General features: G+C 45.8%; 2 protein-coding genes across 5 annotated transcripts in view; one reads left to right on the forward strand and one right to left on the reverse strand.

The window, feature by feature from the left end:
* LOC125389762 (tetratricopeptide repeat protein 41-like) overlaps positions 1-12,629 on the reverse strand; it is a 56,527-nt gene extending 43,898 nt beyond the window's left edge. The window contains exons 1-3 of one of the 4 annotated variants that reach the window (XM_087902193.1): positions 11,463-11,883; positions 11,027-11,373; positions 8,498-9,461 (exon numbers count right to left, since the gene is read on the reverse strand). In XM_087902193.1, coding sequence (XP_087758319.1) covers positions 8,498-9,287 — 790 coding nt within the window. In that variant the 5' untranslated portion in view covers positions 9,288-9,461; positions 11,027-11,373; positions 11,463-11,883. Of the gene's footprint in view, positions 1-8,497; positions 9,462-11,026; positions 11,374-11,462; positions 11,884-12,175; positions 12,369-12,414 lie in introns of those variants that run through there. The other 3 variants (XM_087902196.1, XM_087902195.1, XM_087902194.1) reach the window with 3 other exon arrangements.
* Positions 12,630-12,713: 84 nt separating this feature from the next.
* Positions 12,714-26,578, forward strand: Hsp90b1 (heat shock protein 90 beta family member 1). The gene is made up of 18 exons (XM_048418424.3): positions 12,714-12,877; positions 13,791-13,893; positions 14,609-14,750; positions 15,237-15,353; positions 16,174-16,505; positions 19,087-19,198; positions 19,345-19,464; positions 20,634-20,750; positions 21,685-21,822; positions 21,908-21,985; positions 22,092-22,157; positions 22,685-22,954; positions 23,142-23,387; positions 23,859-23,995; positions 24,873-24,951; positions 25,042-25,197; positions 25,465-25,590; positions 26,274-26,578. Exons 1-18 carry the CDS (start codon positions 12,829-12,831, stop codon positions 26,301-26,303), a joined length of 2,418 nt encoding a protein of 805 aa, XP_048274381.1. The 5' UTR covers positions 12,714-12,828; the 3' UTR covers positions 26,304-26,578.
* Positions 26,579-26,594: the final 16 nt, after the last annotated feature.

Genomic DNA, 26,594 nt, shown 5'->3' on the forward strand with positions numbered 1-26,594 from the left:
TTTTCAGGCACGTGTGTACATGCATTTCCTCTGGGACAGAGGTTGAGGAGTAGGGCTTCTTTCTTCTCCATGCAACACGTCCAGCATGAACGAGAGCCATAAGCACAGATGCAGCTTTGCCATAGGGGGAGTCATGCAGCTTTGCCATAGGGGGAGTCTTTTAAATTCTGGTAAATATGGAGGACCACACAACTAGATGATCTCTAATGATCATTCCGGCTCCAATTTGCTTCAGTTCTAAATCCACTGCGTGGTTAGGGTCAGGGCGTTCTGGCCTACCAAAATACTTTCCTGTCTTTGAAGAGATACATATTCCCAAGTTTATTCTGCTTGCAGACGTGGGAGGTGGGGAATGAAGGAGAGTATCAATAAATGAAACAAAACATAGTTGGTCTGACAGATTCCCAAAAGACACAGCTTGTACCCCCACAACTAACTGGGCCTCCCTGAGGTTGAGATTGGGCCCAGAATAGACTTCGGAACCCAGTTTGGCCAAGGCCAGCTCTAAGATCCAAGAGCTTTAACGGAATTTAGGAGGACCTTACAAGTCTCCTGCACTAACCCTGACCATCACTGCATCAGTTTCTCTGTGAATAGAAGTGCTTGACATTTATTTTGAAAGCTAGCTTACAAAGAAAGGGTGCTGTATGGCATTTTCATCCACGTGTCATGGAACTTCTAAGAGTCGAGTCCATGCTGAAACAAGATGATCAGCGTGAGGATGAAGAAGGGTCCGAGAATAAGAATATAAAAATGTAGATTCCAAACATAGGAATGTAGAAATAAAAAAAAATATGAAGTTGTAAGCCTGGGAGAATGAGAACAGACTGTCAGCAGCTTTCTCGGCAGATTGAGGATGAACTATTAACAGTGGGTTATTCCGCTTTACAACCCATAGCTCTATTTACAAGGCCAAAGCATCTCTCTGAAAACAGAGAGCTAGCCTACGGATATGAGCCATCTGTAGGAAATAGATATATGACCTCTGGGTTTCGTATTATCCCTGCTATGTGAAACTAGCAGCATCAAAGGGGAGAGCACAGGGCTTCAGTAAACACCACCTGGAAGTACCAAGGAAGACAATAGATTAAGTACAAACACTAGTTTGACTGAGAAACTCTGTTAATGGAGATTGTAAAGTAAGGCAATCTGTATCTGAGTTTTACCTTGGGATTGTAAAAATTCCTTTGTTCAGACCTAATGTTTGGTGCCCCTATTATAAAAAGGTGGGTTCAGAAATTGGCCTCTGCCAAAACCTTACAAAAAAAATCATCTCTGGTGATGTGGGATTTTCCTCTGTATGCTTGAATACCATTGATAAATAAATAAAGGAACTGCTTTGAGCCTACAGCAGACCTATAGGGGAACAGAGCTAGGTGGGGAAAACTAAACTGAATGCTGGGAGAAAGGAGGCAGAGTCAGAGAGAAGCCATGTAGACCTGCCAGAGCCAGAGAAAACTTTAGCCGGTAAGCCACAGCCATGTGGTGAAACACAGATTAATAGAAATGGGTTAAATTAATATGTAAGAGTTAGCCAGTAAGAAGCTAGAGCTAACGGGCCAAGCAGTGATTTAATTAATATGGTTTCTGTGTGATTATTTCTGTTCTGGGCAGCTGGGTCAAACAAGCAGCCTCCTAACACAAATTGGCATGCTAACATGGTGGACTAAATCCATGTAAAACCCGAGAAGGCTTGGAAAAGGAACTCTAGACACAAAAAAACAAAGTCTAGCCACACTTTTTTTTCAGCTGGTGGCTTGCCACAGTTCCTTTAAGAGAGGTTTTCCTGATTCAGCAGTAGCAGGAAAAAAGCTGTGCCGTTTTGAAATGCCGGCTTTCTGGGCCATCCTGCCAGCACAAACTCTGACTTTTTCAGGCAGGAGGTCTGGCTACAGAGCATTTGAGTGAGGTCTGTGAGCAGACTGCTGCAGTTTGCTTAATGGCGGCAAGGACTGGCTGTGTGTCTGAGAATGGGGCTGTGTGCAAGGCTCTCAGAGACAGCAAACAGCTCCGCCATTCTGGGCTGGGTGGGGCAAGCAGAATGTACCATATTTCTCCTAATAATGCCACAGCTTACATTTTTAAGAAGCACTTAGCATTTTAAGAAGTGCTCCTGGATAGTAAAGAATTACAGATAAGCAATAGGACAGATTCAGACATAAAAGACCTCCAAATGGGTCGCAGTGTTGGATAAATGTACGTAGGCTTAGGAGAGAGAATAGGAATAAAGGAATAAAGAAAAATAAGCCATATAAAGATGGAAAGTTCACAGAGAGTGTGGATTATGTATATTATCATATTTTCTTTGAATTTTTTGACTGTGAAGAAGCTAAGAAACCAGCATATATACTTTAAAGGTATATTGACTTCAGAATTTAAGTCTAAGGATATGTTGTTTTGGAAAAGAGGTTCTTCTTTTGTTCCACAGAGAATGAAAACCTATGGAATCTTTCTAGACTAATGTGGTTTGATGGACCAAGACCTACTAAAAGGTTGCCTTGAACACCCCTCAAAAAAATTACTTCACCCAATAAGCAGCAGGAAGAAGTCTGGACAGAACTATGCCCATATTCCCAAATATTGTCTATAAATGTTTATTTATATTTAAAGGGGTATATGCTAAAGAGATTTGCATTGGTATGAATCTTGGTTTATTGATACAAATTTAAGGTCAATTTTTATATGTATATTTATGCTCTTGATTGTGCTTGTGCAACTCATTTAAAATGTAATGTATAATTAAGAAGTATAGGTTAATAGATAATCAATTATAATAATCAAGTGTGTAGTAGTCATGTTAGGTTTTCTAGATATATAGAGATATATTTCAGATGGATTGGGATTCTTCATATCTTTCAGAGACTAAAGAATATGGCATTTAAAATGTTTTAAGAACTTAGGACTTTTCATGACAATGAGACACGTCTGCTCCTGGCAACACTAATCTACTTCAAGAGGATGATGGGCATTGAAGAGGCTCCTTATGGAGTTGGTTAACTATCTGGGAACTGCCTTTGCCTGGACAGCTTGATGAACATGCAGGACCCACAGAGAAATGACTGCTGAACTTGCCTAAAGGTGAGACAGTCCTTCAGGGTTCCTGCTTCATGAAAGAATAGAAAGAGTCTGCTAGACATTCTGCAGGACACAGAAGAAAGTGACTGACAAACTACCAATAGAGGTGGAACTGTCTTTTAAATTTCCTGCTTCATGGGAAAGTCTGCTGGATACTACGGGACATGGGCTGAAGACTGAATGCCCCAATGGTACAGAAGAACTTTGGGTGACTGAACAGGCAGCGAGATGTCTCTGTCATTTCTAAAGTTTTGGAAGTTGCTTACTTACAATGTACTTTCTGTTTACTTAGGTAATATTATATCCTTCTGGAGTTTTTGATGGAGTTGGAGAATTTATAGTTACAGTTTTTCTTAGTTATGATAAAAATAAAGTAGATATAAATATTGTAACTGTAATTATTGCTTGATACCTGTCTTGTTACATATAATTTTACTATGTTAAACTTAAAGCCTTTCTTTTTTATTTAAACAGAAAAGGGAAGGTGATGTGAGATTTCCTTCTATATGCTTGAATACCACTGATAAATAAAGGAACTGCTTTGGGCCTACAGCAGACCTATAGGAGAACAGAGCTAGGCGGGAAAAACTAAAGTGAATGCTGGGAGAAAAGAGGCAGAGGCAGAGAGAAGCCATGTAAGCCCCGCCGGAGTCAGGTAGAACTTTAGCTGTAAGCCACAGCCATGTGACGATACACAGATTAATAGAAATGGGTTAAGTTAATATGTAAGAGTTAGCCAATAAGAAGCTAGAGCTAATGGGCTAAGCAGTGATTTAATTAATATGGTTTCTATTTGATTATTTTGGTTCTAGAAGGCCGGGCAAATAAGCAGCCTCCTACTACACTGGCTGTGGTCTCAGCTAGCTGATAAGCTTTTTGTACCCTGGATTTTTTCCTGGATTCTGGAATAAAGTTTGCTTCTGATTTATTAGACTTTGGTGGTCTCTCCCCATCTTTGCATGACCCCCTTGGACCCAACATTTTGGTGGTCTGTACAGGGAAGCACAAACCTGGCTCTGAAGAGACACCCCAGTCTCTGGTTTTTGGCAAACTTTATTATTCTTTTTTACCAATTGGTAAGTTTCTGATTTTTTTATCTGGTATCCGGACAGTCTGGAGATCAAGGAGATCTGGTGGACGCGCTTCTAATCTCAGAGCCGGAGGAAATGAGGGGATTCTCTGTTCCTTCACGGGCCACTGGGTTCTGCAGTTATATGACCCTTTGGGACTGGTATGGGATCATGTTACCCAGCACGCAGCGATGTCTTGTTAATTTTGTTTTATGTCATGTTGTCATATTGTCTGTTGTCGGTCTTCTCGTTGTGGTTGTGTGTGAAGTAATTTCCACTATGGGAAAAGCTTCTTCCAAACCTAAGTCTCCCCTGGACCTTGCCCTTTCTCTTTTCCAGAATTTCAGGGAGGCCACTCTAGCCTTTGCAGCCTGTGTGAAGCCAGACCTTCTGCCCTCCAGAATGGCCAGTCTTTCAGGTCGGCTGGCCTTCTGCAGGCTCCTTTGACCTTAAGCTTATCCTTAAAGTTCAGGAGACTGTTTCCAGTCACCCAGTCCAGGTACTATAGTGGCGGCACTACCTCCTGATTCACTCTCCTTCCTTCCCCAGAGAATGAGACTAACGTCCTTCCTGTTCTTCTAAAGAAGTCAAAAGGAAGAGCCAACGGAACCAGATCCAGTATTCCTGCAGTCTTGCCCCCACCAGCAGATCCTGACAGAGACCTATTCTCTCCCCATATAACACTCGGCTTCACAGATGGGCTAGGACGCCCCTCCCTGTGCTGATTCCACCTCCACCCCTGTCTCACCCAAACCTTAAATTTTTTCCTGGACTCTGGTTTCTGGAATAAAGTTTGCTTCTGGGTTATTAGACTTTGGTTGTCGGTCCCCATCTTTGCATGACCCTCCCTGAACCCAACAGATGACACCTGCAGCTGATCCAGTCACCACACGCGCCTGCACATACATGAAGACACACACATACACATATACACTGACAACTCTACATTGTTTTTCAGCAGCTACCAGCTGACCAAATGGTTTTCTACTGTAGACTATGAGAGCCTCACTCCACGTGAGTTATTATTAAAGGGGCCCAAATATGCACAAGGAAAGAATTTAACACCTGCTTCCAAAACATTTTTATAATTTATATTATTTAATTATGCATTTATAATTTATATAATATAAACAATTAACATTATATAGCCCATTATGAATCTTCTTATTCATTTAGTGCACATAAATCCATTTAAGAACAAAGCCTGGGGGCTGAAGAGATGACTCAGCAGTTAAAAGTGCATACTGCTCTTGCCAAGGACCTGAGTTCAGTTCCCAGCACCCCCTCAGGCGGCTCACAATTACCTTAACCTCAGCTCCAGGTGATCTGACACCTTCTGGAGTCAGACAGCACCTGCACTCATGTGCACATACCCCCACATGCATACTCACACATACATACATACATGTAATTTGAAAGTAAGAGTGAAACAAGAAGGAAGTCTAAAGTAAGCTAACCTTTCGATAATAATCAAAACCGAAGGCTAATGAGGCCCAACAAGACCTGAGTTTGTTCATCCCTGCTAGAAGGAGAAAGCAATTCCTCGGTGCTACCCTCTGGCCTCCACACACCTGCTGCAGCACAAGTGCCCTCGACAGACACATGTACATCACACACATGCATGCATATCCAGAATATTCAAAAGCTAACATAAATACCGTAACGAAATAAGGTGGCCTTAATCCAGACATACAGAAAAGCCCGATTCTTTTACAACTAGTGACTGTTAATCAGGTAGGTTTCAGATTGAGATCAATAAAAGAATATTAATTAATATTAGCCACAGCTTGAACTGTAGTCGGATGCAGGTTCTCTTCCAGATCCCATTTGTTGTCATTCTTTCTAATAGTTCCCTCGGGCTAACATGTTCTGGGCTCTGTGTTTAGATGCTTCACTTTTTTTTTTTTTTTAATTACTTTCAAGGTATTTACTGTTGATCTGTTTTATACAAGAAACCAGTGCTTATCAACGGTAACTTGCAAACTCAACAGCTTGGAACTGAAACTCTAGGACCTAGCACAGGCCGGGACCGAGAGTCCGAAACCCTGTCCTCGCAGTCACTGTTTGGCCGCCTCCCACCCCCTGGCCTGCAGCCCTTCAGGAGCAGCACTGGATTAGCACCTGGGACTCCTTCAGTCTCGGTTCTCACTCTTCAGCTCAGGACTGCTCTTCCAGACACAGGATTAGCTCGGCGGAACATCACTTTTTTTTTTTTTTTTTTTTTTTTTTTTTTTTTTGGCCCCAGTGACTGAGTATGACCCAGCTCAGGTGCTCAGAGACAGAGGACCCCACTCTGAGACTCAGAGTCAATCCTTCTGACTTTGAACCTGGAGCTGCTGCCGTCAGTTTCCTTCCATAACGGGGAATTCAAGGCATTGAGCCCACATCAGGACAGCAAATCCCAGCTGAGACCCAAGCCCAGGGCTACGTTTGAGCACCGGGATGAAGCCTACAGGGACCAGAGCTAAGCCCTGCCTCGGCAGTTCTGTAAGCAAGTTTTCATTCAGTAGGATGGAACAGGGCCCACACTCTGCGAGCCTCCTTTCCTACTGACATCACCTACAACCACAAGACTGACAGACTAACGATGTTCTTTTCTGGGGTCCCTCATGGTTTGACTGACAAACAGCTTCACGTCACCAGCACTTAGAGCCACCATATCCCCACCTGCTCCTAATCACGTTATAAGGTCTCTTGACTCTCCGGTCCCAGACAGGATCTGAGAACACACCATCTACTGTGACATTGTATGGCCACATTCACTGACCCTCACATTAGAAACTGTAACATTTGTGTGTCGTTCCTTGAGCACAGGACCAAACACAGTTATCTTCTTACCCGTAAACATACCACATGCATGTGGACATTCCTCCTTTCACGCTACTTGACGAGTTTTCCGTCCTGAAGCCTGACTGGGTGAAGAACCCCTGCCACACTCTAAAGGGCCGCTGGCTTTTCAACCTACTGCGTGCACACTCACAGGACATTATTTTCAGAACACTAACATAACTGTTGTTTTGAGGCAGTATGATGTGCGGCAGGGCTTCTCACTTTAGCTTGCTTGCAAATCTCCTAGTCGGCTCCCTAAAATGCAAATTCTAATCCAGCAGACCTGGAATGGAATATTATTTAGTTCATGGATTCCACGGAGTAGTAAAGGATCTGCAGATAAGGACATGAGAATCAGAGGGGCCTGGGTTGAAGACCTGGATGGGTCCTTTAGGAGTCATGTGTCACCAGGAAGACACTTAACCATGTCACAGCCGTTTTCACACGCTCGTCGGCCAGACCAGACAGTTAACCTTCAAGAGCTACGCCTTAAAGGTTAAATGCAACACTATCCTCACATCACCAGACAATAAAGGATCCTTTCCTAACTGTGGCACCATTGGCGTTTAGGACCAGACAGCCTGGCATCGTGGAGGTCTATCCCCAGTCTCTACCCACTAGACACAGGGTGCTTTTCTTCACTTATGACAACCACGATTCTCTGCATATGAGACCAAAGGGGACAAAAATCGAGCCTGGGTGAAAACGCCCCTCTAGACCTGCACGCGGATGCCAGTGTTCTGGGTCTTCTCTGCTCTAACTTCTAATAATCTCCAGGTGTGCAATGAGCTCTTCTCGTCAGTGCCAAGAGTCCTCTTACAGAGCACCCAGGTTCAGTTCCCAGCATCCACATGCTGGCCCACAGCTGCCTAGAACTGTAGTCCCAGGGGAGCTGACACTTTCTTCTGACCGCCTCAGGCTCCTGCATGAACACATACACACACACACACACACACACACACACACACACACACACACACACAAATAACTATATTTTTAAAGAGAGCAACATATGCTACAAGATTATGGTAAAAATTTAAAATGCTTAGTAAGTGTATTCAACTATTTGAAAGTCCCTTTCCCGGGCCAGTGAGCTGCCTCAGCAGACCAAAGCCACTCACTGCACAAACTGGATTACCTGAGTTCTGTTCCTGCAACTCACAAAAAGCCAGATGTGAGAGCCGGAATCTGTCACCCCGGCACTGTGGGGGTACGGTGAGATGGGAAGTGGAGACAGCAAACTGTGGGCCAGTCAGACCAGAGGATGCTGGCCACCAGAAATGAGAGATTCTGCCGCCACAAGACAAAGGGCAAAAAAAAAAAAAAAAAAAAATGACTCCCCAAGTTGTCCTCTGCCCTTCAAAGACACCATGGTGTAGGCATGGTTCATGTGTGTACACACACACACACATACGCATGCATGCATACACACGTGCACATATTTTTTTTTTAATTCCTTCTCCAAAAGACCCAGAAGACACTGATGGCTAATGGCGGACCTAGCCATCCCTACATTTACTGACCTATGTTTTCCATGATCGTAGGGGCTGGGTAGAGCTTTTCCACAACAGCAGACCAGTCCTTGAAAACCATCTCCCCAAACTCGTCCAGGTCTCTGTAGAATCTGACCTGAAGCCCTTTACCAATGATCTTAGCCTTGAGTTTTCCAACTCTCAGCTTTTCCTCTTGGTTCATCAGAGAAGCTGGAGACAGCTCTTCCTCCTCCTCCTCGTTGAAAGTTCTCAGCAGCAAGTTTGAGGTCCGGAAGTAAAAGAACTGGAACGGGGATTCCTTCCGAAACGCCGCCTGGATGATCTCAAACTCCGTCAGGCTGCAAGTGGGATTCTTCAGGACCCAAGGGTAGCCATTTTTTGCAGCGATGTACAGATTTTGTTCACCCTTGGATAGACTTGAGAAGTCCTTGACCTTGGTGAACACGAAGGGTGTGTAGCCGGGGAGGAAGTCCCCGTAGGTCTGCCCCAGCAGGCAGATGAAGAAGGGGAAGCAGCTATCCACATAGTCAAGGCAGAGCTTCAGGCTCTGCGAGCGGAGACAGGCGTGCTGGCGGAACAGGTTGGCGGTGAAGGACTTACGGACCTTCACAGCGGACCACCTCAGGTCCACAGCTTTGAAGTAAGTGCCCCGGGGGCTGCAGAAGTCATTAAGTCGAGGGAAGATGATGTTGGCCAAAAAGTCTCTCTCTTCTTGGAAGTCATCTAGAGTGGAGCAGATGTACGGTCGGATGGGTTTCTGGAGTTTTAAGATGGGTTGGCTGCTGTACCTTGCTCCAGGTTCGCTTGACTTCGGGTTCATATCAGCTGCTTAGGCGTGATGTTGCACTTGGAACAAGGCAAGTTGTAGCCTGGCTCAATGGTCAAGGTCCATAGCTTGAGTCTCCTCCTCACTTGTCCTATTAACAACCAGTCAGCTTTGCTGAAATCGCATCTTGAATTAATTGTGTCCTGAGAAAGAGATGCCACAGTCACTCTAGTTTAAGGAAGAGCAGAAAAGGGCAAACAGATTTGTTTTAGGATGGCCAGCAGTTTGTGTCCTCCCCTGACTCCCCACAAACCTTTAGCTGAAGAACTAACAAAGGACACAGGGCTTCCCTCCTTCTCCAGAGTCCCAGCCCACTTTCCCAGGTCCTCCCACCAGCCGCTACTTCTGCCCCATAGAAATATAAAAACCAATGCAGGGCGCCGGAGAGAAAAGGAAGGCAAGTCCACAAATGGACTCTAGAGTCAGGAGCTATCCACAGGGCAGGCTGACTCAGTATGTGTACATTACAGTGTCTCCACATTATAGAGGATAGACCTGAAGTGTCAGGAGACTGTAAACCAGTCTCCTGCCCATGAATACAACTGCCCATGGGGCTGGAGGGATGGCTCAGTGGCTAAGAGCACTGGCTGCTCCTCCAGAGGTCCTGAGTTTAACATATATATATATGTGTGTGTGTGTGTGTGTGTGTGTGTGTGTGTGTGTGTGTATGAGCTATTCATACCCCTAACTGTATTCCCCTTTGCCTATCTAGATTTTCCTTCTGAGTTTAACTGCAAGTCAGGACCAATGGCCTTAGAGCTGCTCAAGAACTATGACGAAAATCACAACCAAGGTAGCCATTGACAGTAGTAGCCATAAACACACGTGTTAAAGAGAACTAGCCAGGAGTGATGGTGCACTGCTTTAATCCCAGCAACTGGGAGGCAGTGGCAAGTGGAGGCCAGACTTGTCTACACAGTGAGATCCAGGACAGCCACGGCCACACAGAGAGATAGCTCCGTGGATAAGAGAACACTTGCTCGTGAAGAGGACCAGGGTTCAGTTCCCAGCACCCACAGGGTGGCTCACTAGGAAGCAAGAGAATCAGATCCAAAGATAAGGAGCTTAAAAACCTCATCCAATATGGCACTGGGGGAAAGACAGAACAAAATTGAAACTAGAGATCAGTCAGAGGACAAAAGTCAGAAAAACAGACACGAGAAAAACTCACTAGGAACCCCAGAAACTCTGTGTGTGTGTGTGTGTGTGTGTGTGTGTGTGTGTGTGTGTGTGTGTTCCTCTATCCTCTCATTGAACCCGGAGTCTTTTACTAAGTTGTCTGGCTGGAGAGCTCTGTCCCTACCTTCACCACCCCACCCCCAGCACTGGGGCTACAGACCAGCGTCAGACCATTATGTAAGGACTGAGAATCCTAACTCAGGTCATAGTGCAAGTGGGGCAATCATTTTATCTGCTGAGCCTCTCCTCAGATGCCCATTTATTTTACACGGAACTCAGCCAGCAAGCTCAAAGGATCAAAAGAGCAAAGTTGAGTCAGATGAGGGCCGACCACCTCTTCTGGTGCGCTCTCTCTCTCTCTCTCTCTCTCTCTCTCTCTCTCTCTCTCTCTCTCTCTCGACCATCATCTGCAGAAACTTCTCCCCACAAACAGCAGTTTTATTTTGGAGGACAAATCTCATTCTCAGTTCCTCCCAGGTGCAGCCCCAATCTGCCCCCAGCCCCCACTGGCCAGTTAAGATGTATCTGTCTGCAGTTTCAGAACAGATGCTTACTTGCTCCATTAAAAAAAAAAAAAAAGTAAGGTGATGTTGGGCTGTCAAACGCAGAAACGGACATCTTTTTCTGAAAACAGAAAGAAATAAGATCCTGGTGTGTGTAAGCGTCTTAGGCTTCCCTGAGCTTCGGTAAAGGTAGGTAAATCAGGCAGATGTAAATAAGGCATCACCACATTATGTAAACACCAAACCACAGATTCAAGATCAGCAAGTCTGAATTCCGGAAGCTGTCAAAGGGTCACTGCCACTGGAAAGCCTGCCTTCAGGAATTTGGATGCTCAGAAAACAACTCCAGTTTTCTTGGAGGAAGCGGTGATGGAGCAGGTGTGTCAGAGACACAAGTGCTGGTGGAAAATTTGTTAAAATAAGTCTAAAGAGTTTAGAAAACATTTCAGAATACACAAGCTAAGCTGGCGTTAGGAACTTCCCTCACCAGAAAGAGCCCCTTTGCTGTCTTTCGGAAGGCGGAAAGGTGTTTCTACGAAGTTTCAAAGCCACGGTCCAGGCTATTTGTAAGCCCTGCGGCTTTTGCTCTCAAGTATCAGCAAATGCCCTTTCCTGTTCTGTGCTAGCCTGGACTTCACCAGCGCGCGGGTGCAGCTGATTCGTGGAGAGGCTGTGGGATTTCCAGGTCGTTCCTTGGTATTTATGGGGATGTCAAAGGAACTTGAGACCTTAAAGTTTCCCTCGTCGGGATTGGGAAACCCGGTCATCCTCTACTGCAAACCAAGCCAGAAAGATCAGGAGATGCGGACAGCGAAACGCCAGGTGGAGCTGAAGGCTCCAGGAGCCCGGAGTGACGCACTGGAAGGCCGACCTGGAAACCCGCGTGCCACCATCGGCCAGAGGCGGAGCCCAGAATTCAGGGCTGGCCCTCTGGCTGGGGCCACGTGGGGCAGCTTTCCAGGTCCGCCTCTGAAGATTGTGTGCATTGGAGTCCTGGAGCAAGCACAGACCTAATCTGCAATGAGATGGAAGTCCTAGATGACTGAGCACACAATTCCCCGCAGACACGAGACAGGAGAGTGCGAAAAGACCAAACTACGCCAAACTGGTTTAGATGCCAAAGACTACGATTCCCAACATTCATAAGCCTAGCGCGTTGCATGCCGGGAACTGTAGTTTCTCCCCACCATCCAAACGCACCCGGGAGGGTATTCAACCCCCTACATATTCCTCTATTTCGAAAAGCAACGCCGAACTGAGAGGTGACGGCGAACGTAGGACTGAAATGGCTCCCAACGTGACCCCCGTCGCAGACGGGAAAAGGATAAAAACGCGTTGTCTTGGCTACCGTTTCCCCTAGTCACGGAATAAACGTTCTGTAGGAGCCGGAAGTGGTTCCCCGGGACCTCTAGGAAAGGACAGACGTGCTCTGCGCTTACGTTCATTGGACGGTTTTCCTCGGAGGCCAAGGCTTCCTAGGCCAAGGGGTGGCCCGGTGTGTGAGGGGCCCGCGGAGCCATCCGATTGGAGAAAAGCTGCTGGCCGAGCCCAATCGGAAGGAGCCACGCTTCGGGCATCGGACACCGCACCTGGACAGTTCCGATTGGTGGGCTGGGACTCCCCCCGCGTGTCCTCATTGGGTGCCGAGAGTGCGTGGTGAGGCACGATTGGCGTGTTCGTGTTTCCCGTCCCCCGCCCGCAAGCAGCGGGGTGAAAAAGCGGCCCGACCTGCGCGCGGTTTAGTGGGCGGATCGGCCGCGCGGCTAGAGGTGTGAGGACCTGAGGACTCGGGGTGGGGGGGCGGAGGCGGCTCCTGCGACCGAAGAGGACTTGTGACTCTCCGTCGGCGCACCATGAGGGTCCTGTGGGTGTTGGGCCTCTGCTGCGTCCTGCTGACCTTCGGTGAGTGATCGGGCATCAGCGGGTGCCCCCCCCCACCTTCGGCGCGACCGCTTCTCGAACGTTCTGGGGGCGTTGAGCCTGGGAGGGGGCCGCCAGGAGCTGCAGAGGGTCCGGGGGACGTCTACCTTCTTCTGAGGAGACTCTGGTGGTGATGATGCTTGCCCCGAGACTTCTAGGAAGAGGCCACTCGGAGCCGGGGCATTTAAATGCCTTGCGGAAGGAGCTGGAGCGCTCCCCGAAGTCTCCCTGGCGGGGCGCGGCCTCTCGGACTCTCCTCTCGGGGTAGCCTTGCGCGGGCCCCTCCCTAAAGACTTTTGTCATCAGATCCGACCTTTGACCACCCCATCCTGAGGACCCCCGGTCCCTGCCCTCCGATTCTTTGGAAGTGTGTTTCCGTTTCCCGGCGCAGGGTTTGCAAACGTGGTGCCTCAGGCCAGCGTGTGGCCTCGAGTCCGATCCCAATGTGCTAGAAGTGCAGTCCTTGACACGTCTTCTTCCCTCTGGGGTCAGATTTCGGTTCCCCTCTCCAGAAGTTGCACAAACCCTGCTTGCATTCTGACCTATGATAACTAAGGGAGGCCCACGGTTCAGCTTAGCCAGTGTAGAGGCCTCCACGCTGTGTGCAACACGTGTGGGTGTCGATGGGGTCTGTGTCACTCACTGCCTCGTTTCGGAGGACCGCTGGACACAAGTATTAACTGCTTGGTCTTCCCGAGTCTCCTGGGGGTCTTGAGTATTTACATTTAAACTTCAGAGCACTAACTGGGCTTGACACTGGTTATTAAAATCAGTACATCCCCACATCTTGTTGAATTTTGTTAACTTTAACTCTTGCCCCGTTTGGTCTTGTTCTTTGAACGGAGGAGAGGAAGCAGTAGTGTTTGAGAGTGTTTAATTTAACCTCCTTCCTCAGGGTTCGTTAGAGCTGATGATGAAGTCGATGTTGATGGGACGGTGGAAGAGGACCTGGGTAAAAGCCGAGAAGGCTCAAGGACAGATGATGAAGTCGTGCAGAGGTCGGTGCACTTGAAACTGTTGATGATAAGCCCTAGAAGTCTGTGGGACATGGGCTGCTTTTCTCCAGACTGGGCAACAGCCAGTTGCCAGTGATACAAAGTAATCAGGAATTTTTCCGAGTACCCAGTTATCTGCCTACAGAAGTCTCTCCTGATTCTTAGCCTGCCGCTATGAGTCAAGGAGGAAAGCGGAGTGAGGTGCTGGGGAGAAGCCTAGCATCTGAAAATAGAAAGCTGGTCTGGATACTGCGGGCTATACAGCTCGTACTGGGAACTCTCTAGAAACCGACAGAGAACTTGACATTGGCTTAGTTCGTTTGTTTGAAGTTAGTAATACCAAAAGAAAAAAAAACAGGACTTAGGCCAGTAGCTTTGAAATACACGTTCTACAATGGAAACAGTATTTTAAATTTTGACCTCTTAGGGATTAGTGACTGTACTGTAAAATACTCACTGAGGGCAGGCATATATGAGAAACTTGCTTCTTAGTAAAGGATAGCTGGGTTTATTTTCCTGGGAATTTTAACAACTATTTCCAACCGAGTGTTGAACAACCCATTACTGTCATAAAAATGAGCTGTTACGTTAGTGACATTTTATAAAGGCTTACATTTCACCCTTTAGCGAGACAATCTTCAGAGGCCACTATGTCCTGACTGGAGACTCTCTTAAGAATGAACGCTAAGTGTTTGCTTATCTGCTTTGATTTCCTTAGGGAGGAAGAAGCTATTCAGCTGGACGGGTTAAATGCATCCCAGATCAGAGAACTTAGAGAGAAGTCTGAGAAGTTTGCCTTCCAAGCTGAAGTTAACAGGATGATGAAACTGATCATCAATTCGCTGTACAAAAATAAAGAGGTGGGTGTCACAGGCTTAGGACAGCAGTTTGTATCCCTGTGGTCGCGCTTGCAGCCTTTCTTAGTGGATTGTGAAGATTTAAGTGCATGGTGATTGTAAAGCTCAAATACGCCATAGGAATGAATAAGAATTGCTACTGTTTAGGGGAGACGGTTATTAGGTGCTTTCCCAGTCTTGCCTTCTAGCTCAGAGTAAGGTTAGACCTGCTGCCTCAGGGGCAGTCACACAGGCCGAGCTCTGAGGTGTAGGAGTAGCGATGGAGGGTGGGAGGAGCGTGCTCCTGTTCTCACCTGTTCAGGTAGCCCTTGTAGTTGCCGCAGTCCTTTTTATAGAGAGCCACACTGACTTTTTATGAAGACAGTGAAACCATCCTTGTACCATAAAGAGTTTGTCTTTGCATGTTTTAGAGGAGAAATGAGAACTTTGGCATGGAAGCCAACAAATTACTGTGCCAGAGGGTTAATCTCAGTGTTATCTGACTTCTAGATTTTCCTGAGAGAACTGATTTCAAATGCTTCTGATGCTTTAGACAAGATTAGGCTCATCTCCCTGACTGATGAGAACGCACTTGCAGGAAATGAAGAGTTAACAGTCAAGATTAAGGTAAGCTTACCTTCTACTGTTTCCTTTTTAAAGAGGATGCTCAGCAGCCAGACTCTCCATCAGTTGGATGCGGTGGGTTTGATGGGAAGTCTTAGGGCTGCTTGTGGGACAAATCTGACGTTGCCTATTCTTATTAGATGTATTGGAGTACAGTCTGCGATGGCAGTGATCATTGTAACAGGGCCTTATGCCTCCTAAAACAAAAATGGATACTACCTGGCCCTTTAGGAGAAGGCAGCCAAGTCCTAGACTTAGTCATTCCACAGGCTGACTGAGCAGCCATCTGGAGTATCTAGATCTGGTTGCCACGGTGCACAGGGTCGCACATCAATTAAAGCCTCAGCCTGAAAGTCACACTCCACTCCCACTTGCTACTTGACTGGGCAGAAATGATCACATGGCCAGTGAATGGATGGATGCATGCACAGTCCTGCTAGGCTCCTGGGGACAGCCAGGACTATTTAATGAAGAACATTGATCATCACAAATCCCTAAATCAGGCATCATTCAAATTTAGTCCTTTTGTTTTCTGTGAAATAGTTTTTCTGGGATTTTATCCTCAAAATGTTTGATTTGGATTAGTATCTGTTCTCTGACATTTAAACAAGTCTCTGCCTATTTTTCCTAAACACACTATGCTTAAAAATGTAAAGAAATGTACTTTTAGGATGTATTTTTGAAAAATGTCATAGACTATGAAGTGGCACATCTCTATCCAAAGTTGATTGAGACCAAGCTGGTAATTTCTCCATGAGAGCCTGGCATTGGCATGATGTGAATTTTAAGGAGCCTGATTTTCTGGTTCTTTTCTTGCTTTTAGTGTGATAAAGAGAAGAACCTGCTGCATGTTACAGACACTGGTGTAGGAATGACCAGAGAAGAGTTGGTTAAAAACCTTGGCACCATAGCCAAATCTGGAACAAGCGAGTTTCTAAACAAAATGACAGAGGCACAAGAAGATGGCCAGTCCACTTCTGAACTGATTGGCCAGTTTGGTGTGGGTTTTTATTCTGCCTTCCTTGTAGCAGATAAGGTCATTGTGACATCAAAACACAACAACGATACCCAGCACATCTGGGAATCAGACTCCAATGAATTCTCTGTAATTGCTGACCCACGAGGAAACACACTGGGACGGGGGACAACAATCACGTGAGTATCACTAATTCATAGAACGGGGATCCCGATTCTCGAGTTAAAGCTTTCTAAGCACATGGTTTCTTGCGAGCCCTGACTTTCTAGCCCATAAAATGAGGAAATTGCTATCGCACTGGAAGTAAGACTTGAGATGTGCAGAGGTCTGGGTACCAAAAGTTATTGCTGTGGTACACAGAGAGCACAAATAGGAAGCGAGCTCTCCCGAGGGAGAAGCTGACGGGAGACCTCACAAAAGGGGCAGCTCTGGGGGTTTTCCTTAGAGAAGAAGCCTCAATAGTAGAGAGTGTGGCAGATGTTCGTGGAGGAACAGACTGGCAAGATTATCAGGGTACTAACTGTGTAATAATGCCTCAGCCTGACCTTTGACCTCAGATACATTGGGACAGTTTCATAGCACAGTGGTTGGTTAGTAAAGCCAATGAAACTATACAATAGGTCTGGTTTCTTTCCCTCAGTAAGATTTCATTTTTTCAAGTCCTACATCACCAGTCGCCCATACTCGTGAATGCCAGGTATGGGTTGGGCTTCAAATGGGAAATAGGGTAGATGTCACACAGGGCTCGGACTCGTCAGGGTATCAAAAATAATTTAGGAGTGACAAAGAAGAAAGCGTCCTAAGGGATGCCCGCATTCAGGAAGAGTTATCAGAGACTTTCTGGAACGCTGGAGTTAGCTTTAGATACTCTAGACAGCAAGCAGGCTGTGTTTGAAGGCTCCAGGAGCAATGCAGGGCGGTGCAGCTGAAGAATGTGGAGTCCAGAATGACTAAAGGGGAAGAAGGGAGAGAAGACATCAGCCAGTTCAGTGTTGTTTTTGCTCTCACCCCTCAGTCAGCTGCTCTAAGCCTGAGGAGATCTGTGGGAGCTAAGTGATGAGGTCAGAAAATTTGCATCTGGTAAATGTTGCTGCATCCCTTCTGGTCACTCTGTTGATTTATTTTACCACGTTCTTCCTCCACTTTTAAAGCCAGGCTTGGCTCGTACACATCATATTCCCTCAGCACATAAATGTTAGTGTGAGAGGTGGGGGGGATTGCTCCTGGCCCACACTGCATTCTCAGCACTGCAGCATCTTACAAAGCACAGAATCCCTCTGCCTGCAGACACCAAGTCCTATAAACAGGGCATTCGTTTGATAGATCCTGTGCGCCCTCCCATATTCTCAGTCACCTGGCTACTCCCACTTTTAATGCAGTGTAAGCGCTGCCTAAGTGGTTATACTGTGTTGGTTAGGGAGCAATGACAGGAAAGTGATCAGTACAGAGCCAGCCATACATAAACAGCCCTGCAGGACTGACTGTAGCCCAGGTCAGCAGTGCTGTGACATTGTCAGCCAGTGGCTGCCTCCTTCAGGCCTGCTTCACTCCCTGTGCATGTCTCAGCCCATCTACTGGTTTTTCCCCTTCTGTCCCAAGAATATAACTCGGGTCTTGAGGCTTAGAAGCAAGCACCTTTGTCTGCTGTGCCATCTTGTCAGCCTGAAAATTGACTCTTAACACTTCGTCTTAATTATCTAAGCAACAGCTTCCAGTTGCTGCCATAACTTTCCGTATCACCAAGACACAATATATGTGATCAGAGACTTGTTACCCTAGAAAGCCGGCATCATATTCTGTTGGTAGTAGGAGCCTCTAGATTGTGAGGCTTTTATTTTATTTTTCCCAGACAGAGTTTCTCTGTGTAGCCCTGGCTGTAGACCAGGCTCTCCTCAAAATCAGAGATTGCCTGCGTCTGCCTCCCAAGTGTTGGGATTAAAAGCATACACCCCTCCCCCCCAAGAAGCTTTTCCTTTTTGCCAGGTGAATCTGCTGTATTTGCAGTCTGCCATGACTTGTTTGTGATAGGTGGGGGAGGGTAAGGAGAATAAGCGCTGCTGAACTAGCGCTGTCTCCAGTAGAGCTTTGTAGAGCACTGCAGTATGGCAGCTACCAGTCAGGAGTGGCGTGCAGCTGTGGGATTGAACTCGCTCACATTCACATTCTCTATCTGTCTCTGTTTTGGGGGTGGGGTGTGGTTGTACACATGCTTGTGGGTAGAAGCCAGAAAACAAGCTTAAGTCTCCTATGTCGGGAACTTTTCTACCTTTTTCTCTTTTGAGACGGTTGCAGTGGAGCTTGATTAGGTTGGTGTGGGTGGCCAGCTCCAGGGGTCCTGCGCTGGATGACAAGTGCACCCCACTGCACCCAGCTTTTGATGGGCACTGGGGATCGAACTCGGGTCTTCATGTTTGCAGAGCAAGCCCTGTACTATCATGTTTTTATTTAGAAATACTTAATCAATTGGTTCTAGAATGACAGTCTAAATCTATGAAAGTAACGTTTAACTGTTTTCTCACCTTAAGAAATGAAAATTTCCAACATCATCAGATTTTTTGCTTTCTAATGAAAACACTTGTCTGCCTGAGGGAGCAGGGGGACATTTCCGTCCCTCCATATGTTATGTTTAGCTCACAGCCTTCTCATGGGGTGGGGTTCTTACTGTTAGTGTCGTTCTGCACAGAACTGCCTGTAACAGGGCGGTAACAGAGTTCGAGCCAGTCTGGACAAGCTGTGTCTAATGGCGTGTTCTCCTTTCAGTCTTGTTTTGAAGGAAGAAGCATCTGATTACCTTGAATTGGACACAATTAAAAATCTCGTCCGGAAGTATTCTCAGTTCATCAACTTCCCCATCTACGTGTGGAGTAGCAAGGTCAGTTTGAAGAAAGGTCACACGTAATCTTGACAGACGGGTGTATGTTGTGTGGAGATCTTTTCATTTTACAGTGTTTTCTGCTCTGTAGATGGTCGGGATTAATCCAGCAGGCTTAACTGTAGTTGTACTTTCTACACCAACAGACCGAGACTGTGGAGGAGCCCCTGGAGGAAGATGAGGCAGCAAAAGAAGAGAAGGAAGAATCTGATGATGAAGCTGCAGTAGAGGAGGAGGAGGAAGAAAAGAAACCGAAGACTAAGAAAGTGAGCCTGGCTCTCAGACTCGGTGTTAGGGTCTGCGGGAGGAGAGCTTCCACCCAGAAGTAGAGGCTTAAGAAGCGCCCGTTTTTAAAAACTGATTTGTTTTTATTTTGAGTGTATGGGTGGTTTGCTTGCATGTATGCACTACTGCGTGTGTGGTACCTTTGCAGGGCAGAAGAGGGTGTTGGATCCTCTGAAACGGGCGATAGAGAGGGTTGTGAGCAACAGGGTAGAGAGTGGGAGGGAATCCACTCTCCAGTCAGGCAGTACTCACCACAGCCGTCTTTCCAACCCTAGAAGCTTCATTCCGGGTGGGGGTTTTGGATGGTCGATTGGGCTTCTTGAAACTGGGTCATGTGCTATTGCAGCCTCCTGCCTCCCGAGTGCTGGATAGCTGTTAAAGGTGTGCATTACTCGGTTGGGCGATGATAGCACCTTTAATCCCAGCACTTGGAGGCAGAGGCAGGCAGATATTTGTGAGTTCAAGGCCAGCCTGGGCTACACTGAGAAACCCTGTCTTGCAAAACCAAAAAAAAAAAAAAAAAAAGGAAGAAAGAAAAAGGTATTCATTACGATGCATGGCACACGCTGCATTTAAAAAAAAAAAAGCCTGGTTTTCTACGTGGCTCTACTATTAAAAACAAGGCCTTCGTTTGTGTGCTATGTGTTATCCTGGAATATATATATATATATATATATATATATATATAGTCACAAATCCTCTGCATAAACCTTCTGACTTTTTGTATTAAGTCTGCCTTCTATGTTCTGAATCTTAAGATCCTGGAAGCTTTCTGTGTCTTCTTAGCATGTTGTGATCAATTATCAAAACATTTTCTTAACTGATTAGGAGCAGAGAAAATAGAAGTGTTGCTGAAAATTGTTGACTTTCTAGGGTTGGCTGCTTTCCTTCTGATGTTAATTACTGAGTGAGAGACTTTGCTTTTTAGCCTGTGCTCCCAGCAATTGAAAGGCTGAGGCAAGACGGTCTTGGTTTGAGGCCAATCTGGACCACAGTGCCATAACTTAACCTATAAAAAAAAAGAAAGAGAGGGAGACCCTTGCTTTTAAAAAAAGCTTATTAGTAGGACCCATATGAGATAGCAAATTATGGTCAATTGTAGGTTAGCCATTGAGTACTAAAAGAAACTTACCAAATATCTTAACTTCAGGTTGAGAAAACTGTTTGGGATTGGGAGCTTATGAATGATATCAAACCGATATGGCAGAGACCATCGAAAGAAGTAGAAGAAGATGAATACAAAGCTTTCTACAAATCATTTTCAAAGGTAAAGTCGATAAGTTAATTAATGAGTTGTACAAAATTATCAGCATATTTGTTCATTTAAATATGATATGTGACTATAAATAAGATTTCCATCGCCATTTTTCCCAATCAGATAGTGCAAAAAAATTTTTTATAACAACCATATGTCTACTGCAAGAGTATGGAGGCCAACAGTCATGAAATTTAAATTAATTTTTCTGACTTTGTAATCAAAATCCTATTCAAATTTCACATGAACCTTAGAGAGTGGCTTCTGGTTAGGAATAGGTCATTCCAAAACACAGCATCTTTGTTAATGAAGCAGTACAGAATCCAAGAGTTATTCTAGACACTTAGGACTAAACTATTTATTTTTATCACATATGTATGTATATGTGTGAGTGTGTGTGTGTGTGTGTGTGTGTGTGTGTGTGTGGAATGAGTCATCTACAGGTCTCACCAGATGGCTGAGAAATGTTACAGAAACATTAAAAGCCATTTACATAGGTAGGCGTTTGGGTTCCAACATAAACCAGGACCTAAGTTACTGAATGGCTCTTATATGACCTTGAAAGAGTTCCCTTGCGTCAGACATCATCAGTCATGTGTGATGCTGAATCTGTTTCTCTAGGGTTTTTGAGTTTTTCTTTTTTCTTTTACTGACACATTATTTTGACTCCTAAGAATATAAAACTAGTTCCTGTGTTGAAGAACTTGGTGTGGCATGAAATGTAATGTGTGCTTTGCTGTCACTGTCATCAGTAGTGGTGTTATTAGCAGTCCTCATCCATAAAACCCCTATGTAGTCAGCATTTGCCATTCTCTCGGGGCCACCTCCACACTTTGTGGTTTGGTTTGGTGAGGGACCGTCTCTGCTAAATGCTGTGGGGGTGATACAGTTCGAGCCTTTGTGCTGCTTCTTCCTGTGACGTGAATAACCTAAGGGCTTTCCACAGGAAAGTGATGACCCCATGGCTTATATCCACTTCACTGCAGAAGGGGAGGTCACCTTCAAATCAATCTTATTTGTGCCCACATCTGCTCCTCGTGGTCTGTTTGATGAATATGGATCCAAGAAGAGCGATTATATTAAGGTCAGTGGGCTTTTAAGTATTGTCAACTAAGATTAAGATTTAAAAGTACGATGTCCAAAAGGTGACTCTGCTCTGTCTGCACCAGCTGTACGTGCGCCGAGTGTTCATCACAGACGACTTTCACGATATGATGCCCAAGTACCTGAACTTCGTCAAAGGTGTTGTAAGTATCTGAAGATTGGGTGCGTGGGCATAGAGCGGCAGGAGTCTAGCAGGGTTGGGTCTTTTGTGTGGAATTGGTTACTCAGTGGGCATCTTGCTCTCTGTAGGTGGATTCAGATGATCTCCCTCTCAATGTTTCCCGTGAGACTCTTCAGCAGCATAAACTACTCAAGGTAAGGACTTGGAGCTAGGTTCCTTGCCCTGTAGTTGGAGTGCGAGGATGTTCTGTGAGGAAAACAACCAGACTCTGTGCTTAGGTGGTCTTTGACCACCCAGAAGGGCTCGGCAGGCGTGACAGTGCTGCCTGTAACCTCAGCAGCTTGAAGGGAAAAGCAGGAAGGTCATGAGGCCATGCAGTTGTTAGCAGTGTTAGGCCACCTACCGTAACGTGAAGTTCCATCTCACAAAAGGAACTTCTTTCACTTTGGGGTTGTTGGGGCTCACAGCTGACACGTGTTATCATGGTCACCTGTAAGACCCTCAGTAAGGCTCTTTCCCACCAGTATCACAGGAATGAGAAGACTAGGTGGGGTGAACATTACAAACACTTGTCACTAATTCTCTTAACTCCGTCTGATGGAGTGCCATGTTGCGGCCTATCCCTCGGTCAGTGGCAGTGGTTCTGCTGTCTCAGTTGCTGCCCGCCTGGTCTCTACAAAGGTTTGAGAGGATCTCCTAACCAGATTGCCATTTTCTGCAGGTGATAAGGAAGAAGCTCGTCCGTAAGACTCTGGACATGATCAAGAAGATTGCAGATGAGAAGTACAATGACACCTTCTGGAAAGAGTTCGGCACCAACATCAAGCTTGGTGTGATCGAAGACCACTCAAATCGGACACGGCTCGCTAAACTTCTTAGGTTCCAATCTTCTCACCACGCAACTGACATTACTAGTTTAGATCAGTATGTGGAGAGGATGAAGGAAAAACAGGACAAAATCTACTTCATGGCTGGGTCAAGCAGGAAAGAGGTGAGATGAGATGGCGCTGGTGGGTGGCCAGTGCTTGGGGAGGAGACGATGCTTATTTAGCTTTACACAGCACTAGAGGACACTTAACCCAAGTCCTTGTCTTACATGGGGTCGTTAATGCTGTAGAGACGCATGCAGCTAACATGCCAAGGCAGAACTCTAGAAACACGCTCCTTGAATTTTATAGGCTGAATCTTCCCCGTTTGTTGAGAGACTTCTGAAGAAGGGCTATGAAGTTATTTACCTCACGGAGCCTGTGGATGAATACTGCATTCAGGCCCTTCCCGAGTTTGACGGGAAGAGGTTCCAGAACGTGGCCAAAGAAGGCGTGAAGTTTGATGAGAGTGAGAAAACCAAGGAGAACCGGGAGGCAACAGAGAAGGAGTACGAGCCTCTGCTCAGCTGGATGAAAGACAAGGCCCTTAAGGACAAGGTACTCTGCCGTGGGCAGACTCCAGCACCTACACTCAGGAGTTATCCACAAACTTGTCCACACCTGCTGTCTTGGTGACCGCTAGCGGTTGCAGAGAGTGGCACTTGTAGCCTCAGGTACTCGGGTACCAACAGGAAACGCAGTGCAGCCCAGTGACCCCTTCATCTGCTGTGCCAAAGACCCGGGGTTCGGGCCCCAGCCCCGCACAGCAGCAGTAGAGTAAGATTTAGTACAGGCTGGAATGAGCTTGCAGCTTAGAGAAGTTTCGTATTGTTAGAGTACTGATTTTACTGATTTTGCACTAAGTTTTTACAGATTTAAGTTTAAACCTATAGCTTTAAAAAAGAAAAAAACAGATTAAGTCAGTGTCACTCAAGGATTCCTGGTCGGAGTGCCTGTCTATCATCTGGGGTGGTGGATGCATTGCCTGCCTGCTGATGCTCACTTGGGTCTAACGTTTCTCATCCTAAGATTGAAAAGGCTGTGGTATCGCAGCGTCTCACAGAGTCCCCCTGTGCTCTTGTGGCCAGTCAGTATGGATGGTCTGGCAACATGGAGAGGATTATGAAGGCACAAGCATACCAGACAGGCAAGGACATCTCTACAAAGTAAGTGACCGGGGAATGTCCCTACCACGGTGGCAGCTCTTGTCCTTTTATGTGCAAATGTACATTTTTCTGATCTGCTCCATGTATCATCCTTACCTTCCTTATGTTCACTTTGGGTTAAGAATAACATCTATAGGTCAGGCGGTGGTAGCATATGCCTTAATCCCAGCGCTGGTCTGCAGAGCGAGTTCTATCCAGGGCAGCCATAGCTACACAAAGAAGCCCTGTCTGGGCCGGGGATGATGTCCACATTTACATCATGACTCACCAGTGTTTTTTGGTTTGATTTTTCGAGACAGGCTGCTTCTCTAGAACTCACTTTGTAGACCAAGCTGACCTTGAACGTAGAAAAATCTGCCATGCCCAGCATTGTAATGCCATTTAAAACATAACTGTCCACTCGGCACTCCATGCAGTTACACTGTGGCAGCTCCTGTCTTCGTGGCCATCAGGTTGTGCCCTGACACATGTGTGATCAGTCCTCTGGCCTTGGAGTTGCAGAAATCGTTGAAGTCACCAGGAAAATGCTAATGAGCATGAGAATGTACAGAACACACTGCAAACTTTTCATTTGGTGTTAATTAAAAAAGTGAATCTTTAGGGGTTCATACATACGTAAGCAGCACCCACCACCTGTTAAGGCATTAAGGAATGAAGAAGACATTAAACCAATTCTTATTCCAGCAGAACTTGGTTACTTGGGAGTCATCATTAAATAGTTCCTTTTATTTCATTTTTTTTTAACCTAACCATGGCCACTCCTCCTGTTCGGAGAAGCAATAGTGTTTTCTGTAATTAAAGCTAGAATATAGAATACATTAGGCATGTGGACCCTAAAATTGATGTCTTAACCAATGATCATCTTGTCTCTGAACAGTTACTATGCCAGTCAGAAGAAAACGTTTGAAATTAATCCCAGACACCCGCTCATCAAAGACATGCTGCGGCGGGTTAAGGTGAGTGGCGGTGTGCTCTCTCCTGCCTGTCTAAACTGGGCCGCAGTATAACTCAGAATACTAATGTTGATCAAACGTGCCTTCTCTCAGGAAGATGAAGATGACAAGACTGTCTTGGACCTTGCTGTAGTTTTGTTTGAAACAGCAACACTTCGGTCAGGGTACCTTCTACCAGACACCAAGGCATATGGAGACAGAATAGAAAGAATGCTTCGCCTCAGTCTGAACATTGACCCTGAAGCACAGGTTTGTGCCCGTGGCTCTTGCACAGGTGTTAACTAAGTGGTTCTGTTTCAGGGGCTTTAGTTTTCACTGTAAGAGATAATTTACTCCATGCCTGAACCCTAGAGGAATGTGAAGTGGAGAACATCACATTGTCTTCCTTTCTGATAGTTTCCCCGTTAACAAAGATTTACTACAGTTCTTATTAAAACTCCCATTAGAATCTTAAACTGAAGAGCAAAGTGAAAGTGGATGGAAGGCATTTACCAGGTTCATGGATGTCACCTTTAGGTAGAAGAAGAACCAGAGGAAGAGCCTGAAGACGCAGCAGACGACACGGCAGAAGACACAGAGCAAGACGAAGAGGAAGAGGTGGATGCAGGCACGGAAGAGGAAGAAGAACAGGAGACAGCAAAGGTCTGAGGGAGAGTGGGGCTGGACTGAGTTCTTCCCAAGCAGGGCAACATGAGGCTAGCAAATAGACTTCTACTAGCTAGTCACACTGGAGTAAGTCCTTGTAGCGTGGGCATATAACACCAAGCTCAGAAGCTTGGGGGAAGGTTTTATTCCTTTATTTTATCCAACCATTCACAAGATCTTTGTAAACAGATTGATCACACACACACACACAGAGTGCTGCCCCCTGTAAGGAAACATTCGGGGAGTAGGGAGCGTTGAGATAGAATATCTCTGTAATCCTGTGCCACTGCCTCCCAAGTGCTAGGATTCAAGATGTACGCTACCATGCCTGGCTAACATTAGATATTTTTAAGTTTTGATTATTCAGATTTAGACATTGATATTAGTGGGTTTTAAACTATTTGGCCAGTAAATAACTACAAACAAAATAGTATGACCCAGGCAGTGGTGACACAAGGCTTTAATGCCAGCACTTGGGAGGCAGAGGCAGGCGGATCTCTGAGCTCGGGGCCATCCTGGTCTATAAGAACTAATTCCAGGACAGGCACCAAAGCTACTGAGAAACCCTGTCTCGAAAAAACCAAAAAAATAAAATAAAAAATAATATGAACAGTTTAGATGTGAGCGTTCCTGTAAGGGTTAGCGGCTAGTCTGAATGTCTTCTGACTTTGTTTTCACAGGACTCCACAGCAGAGAAGGATGAACTGTAGATTACACTCTCACCACGGGCCCTGTGCTGAGAGGGAATGTGAAATGTTAGTCGTTTCTTTTCAGAGAGACTTGTTTGGGATGCTCCCCCACACCCCTTCTCCCCTGCACTGTAAAATGTTGGGGTTATGGGTCACAGGAAGAAGTGGGTTTTTTAGTTGAGTTTGTTTTGTTTTGGTTTTTTTTTAACATTCCTCATGAATGTAAATTTGTACTATTTAACTGACTATTGGTGTAAAATCTTGTCATGTGTATAAAATAAAAAAGGTCCCAAATACCCACTGCCTGTTTTC

This window comes from Myodes glareolus, chromosome 26 (assembly GCF_982192425.1).
Source record: "Myodes glareolus chromosome 26, mMyoGla1.1, whole genome shotgun sequence".
In the NCBI taxonomy this organism is placed as follows: Eukaryota; Metazoa; Chordata; class Mammalia; order Rodentia; family Cricetidae; genus Myodes; species Myodes glareolus.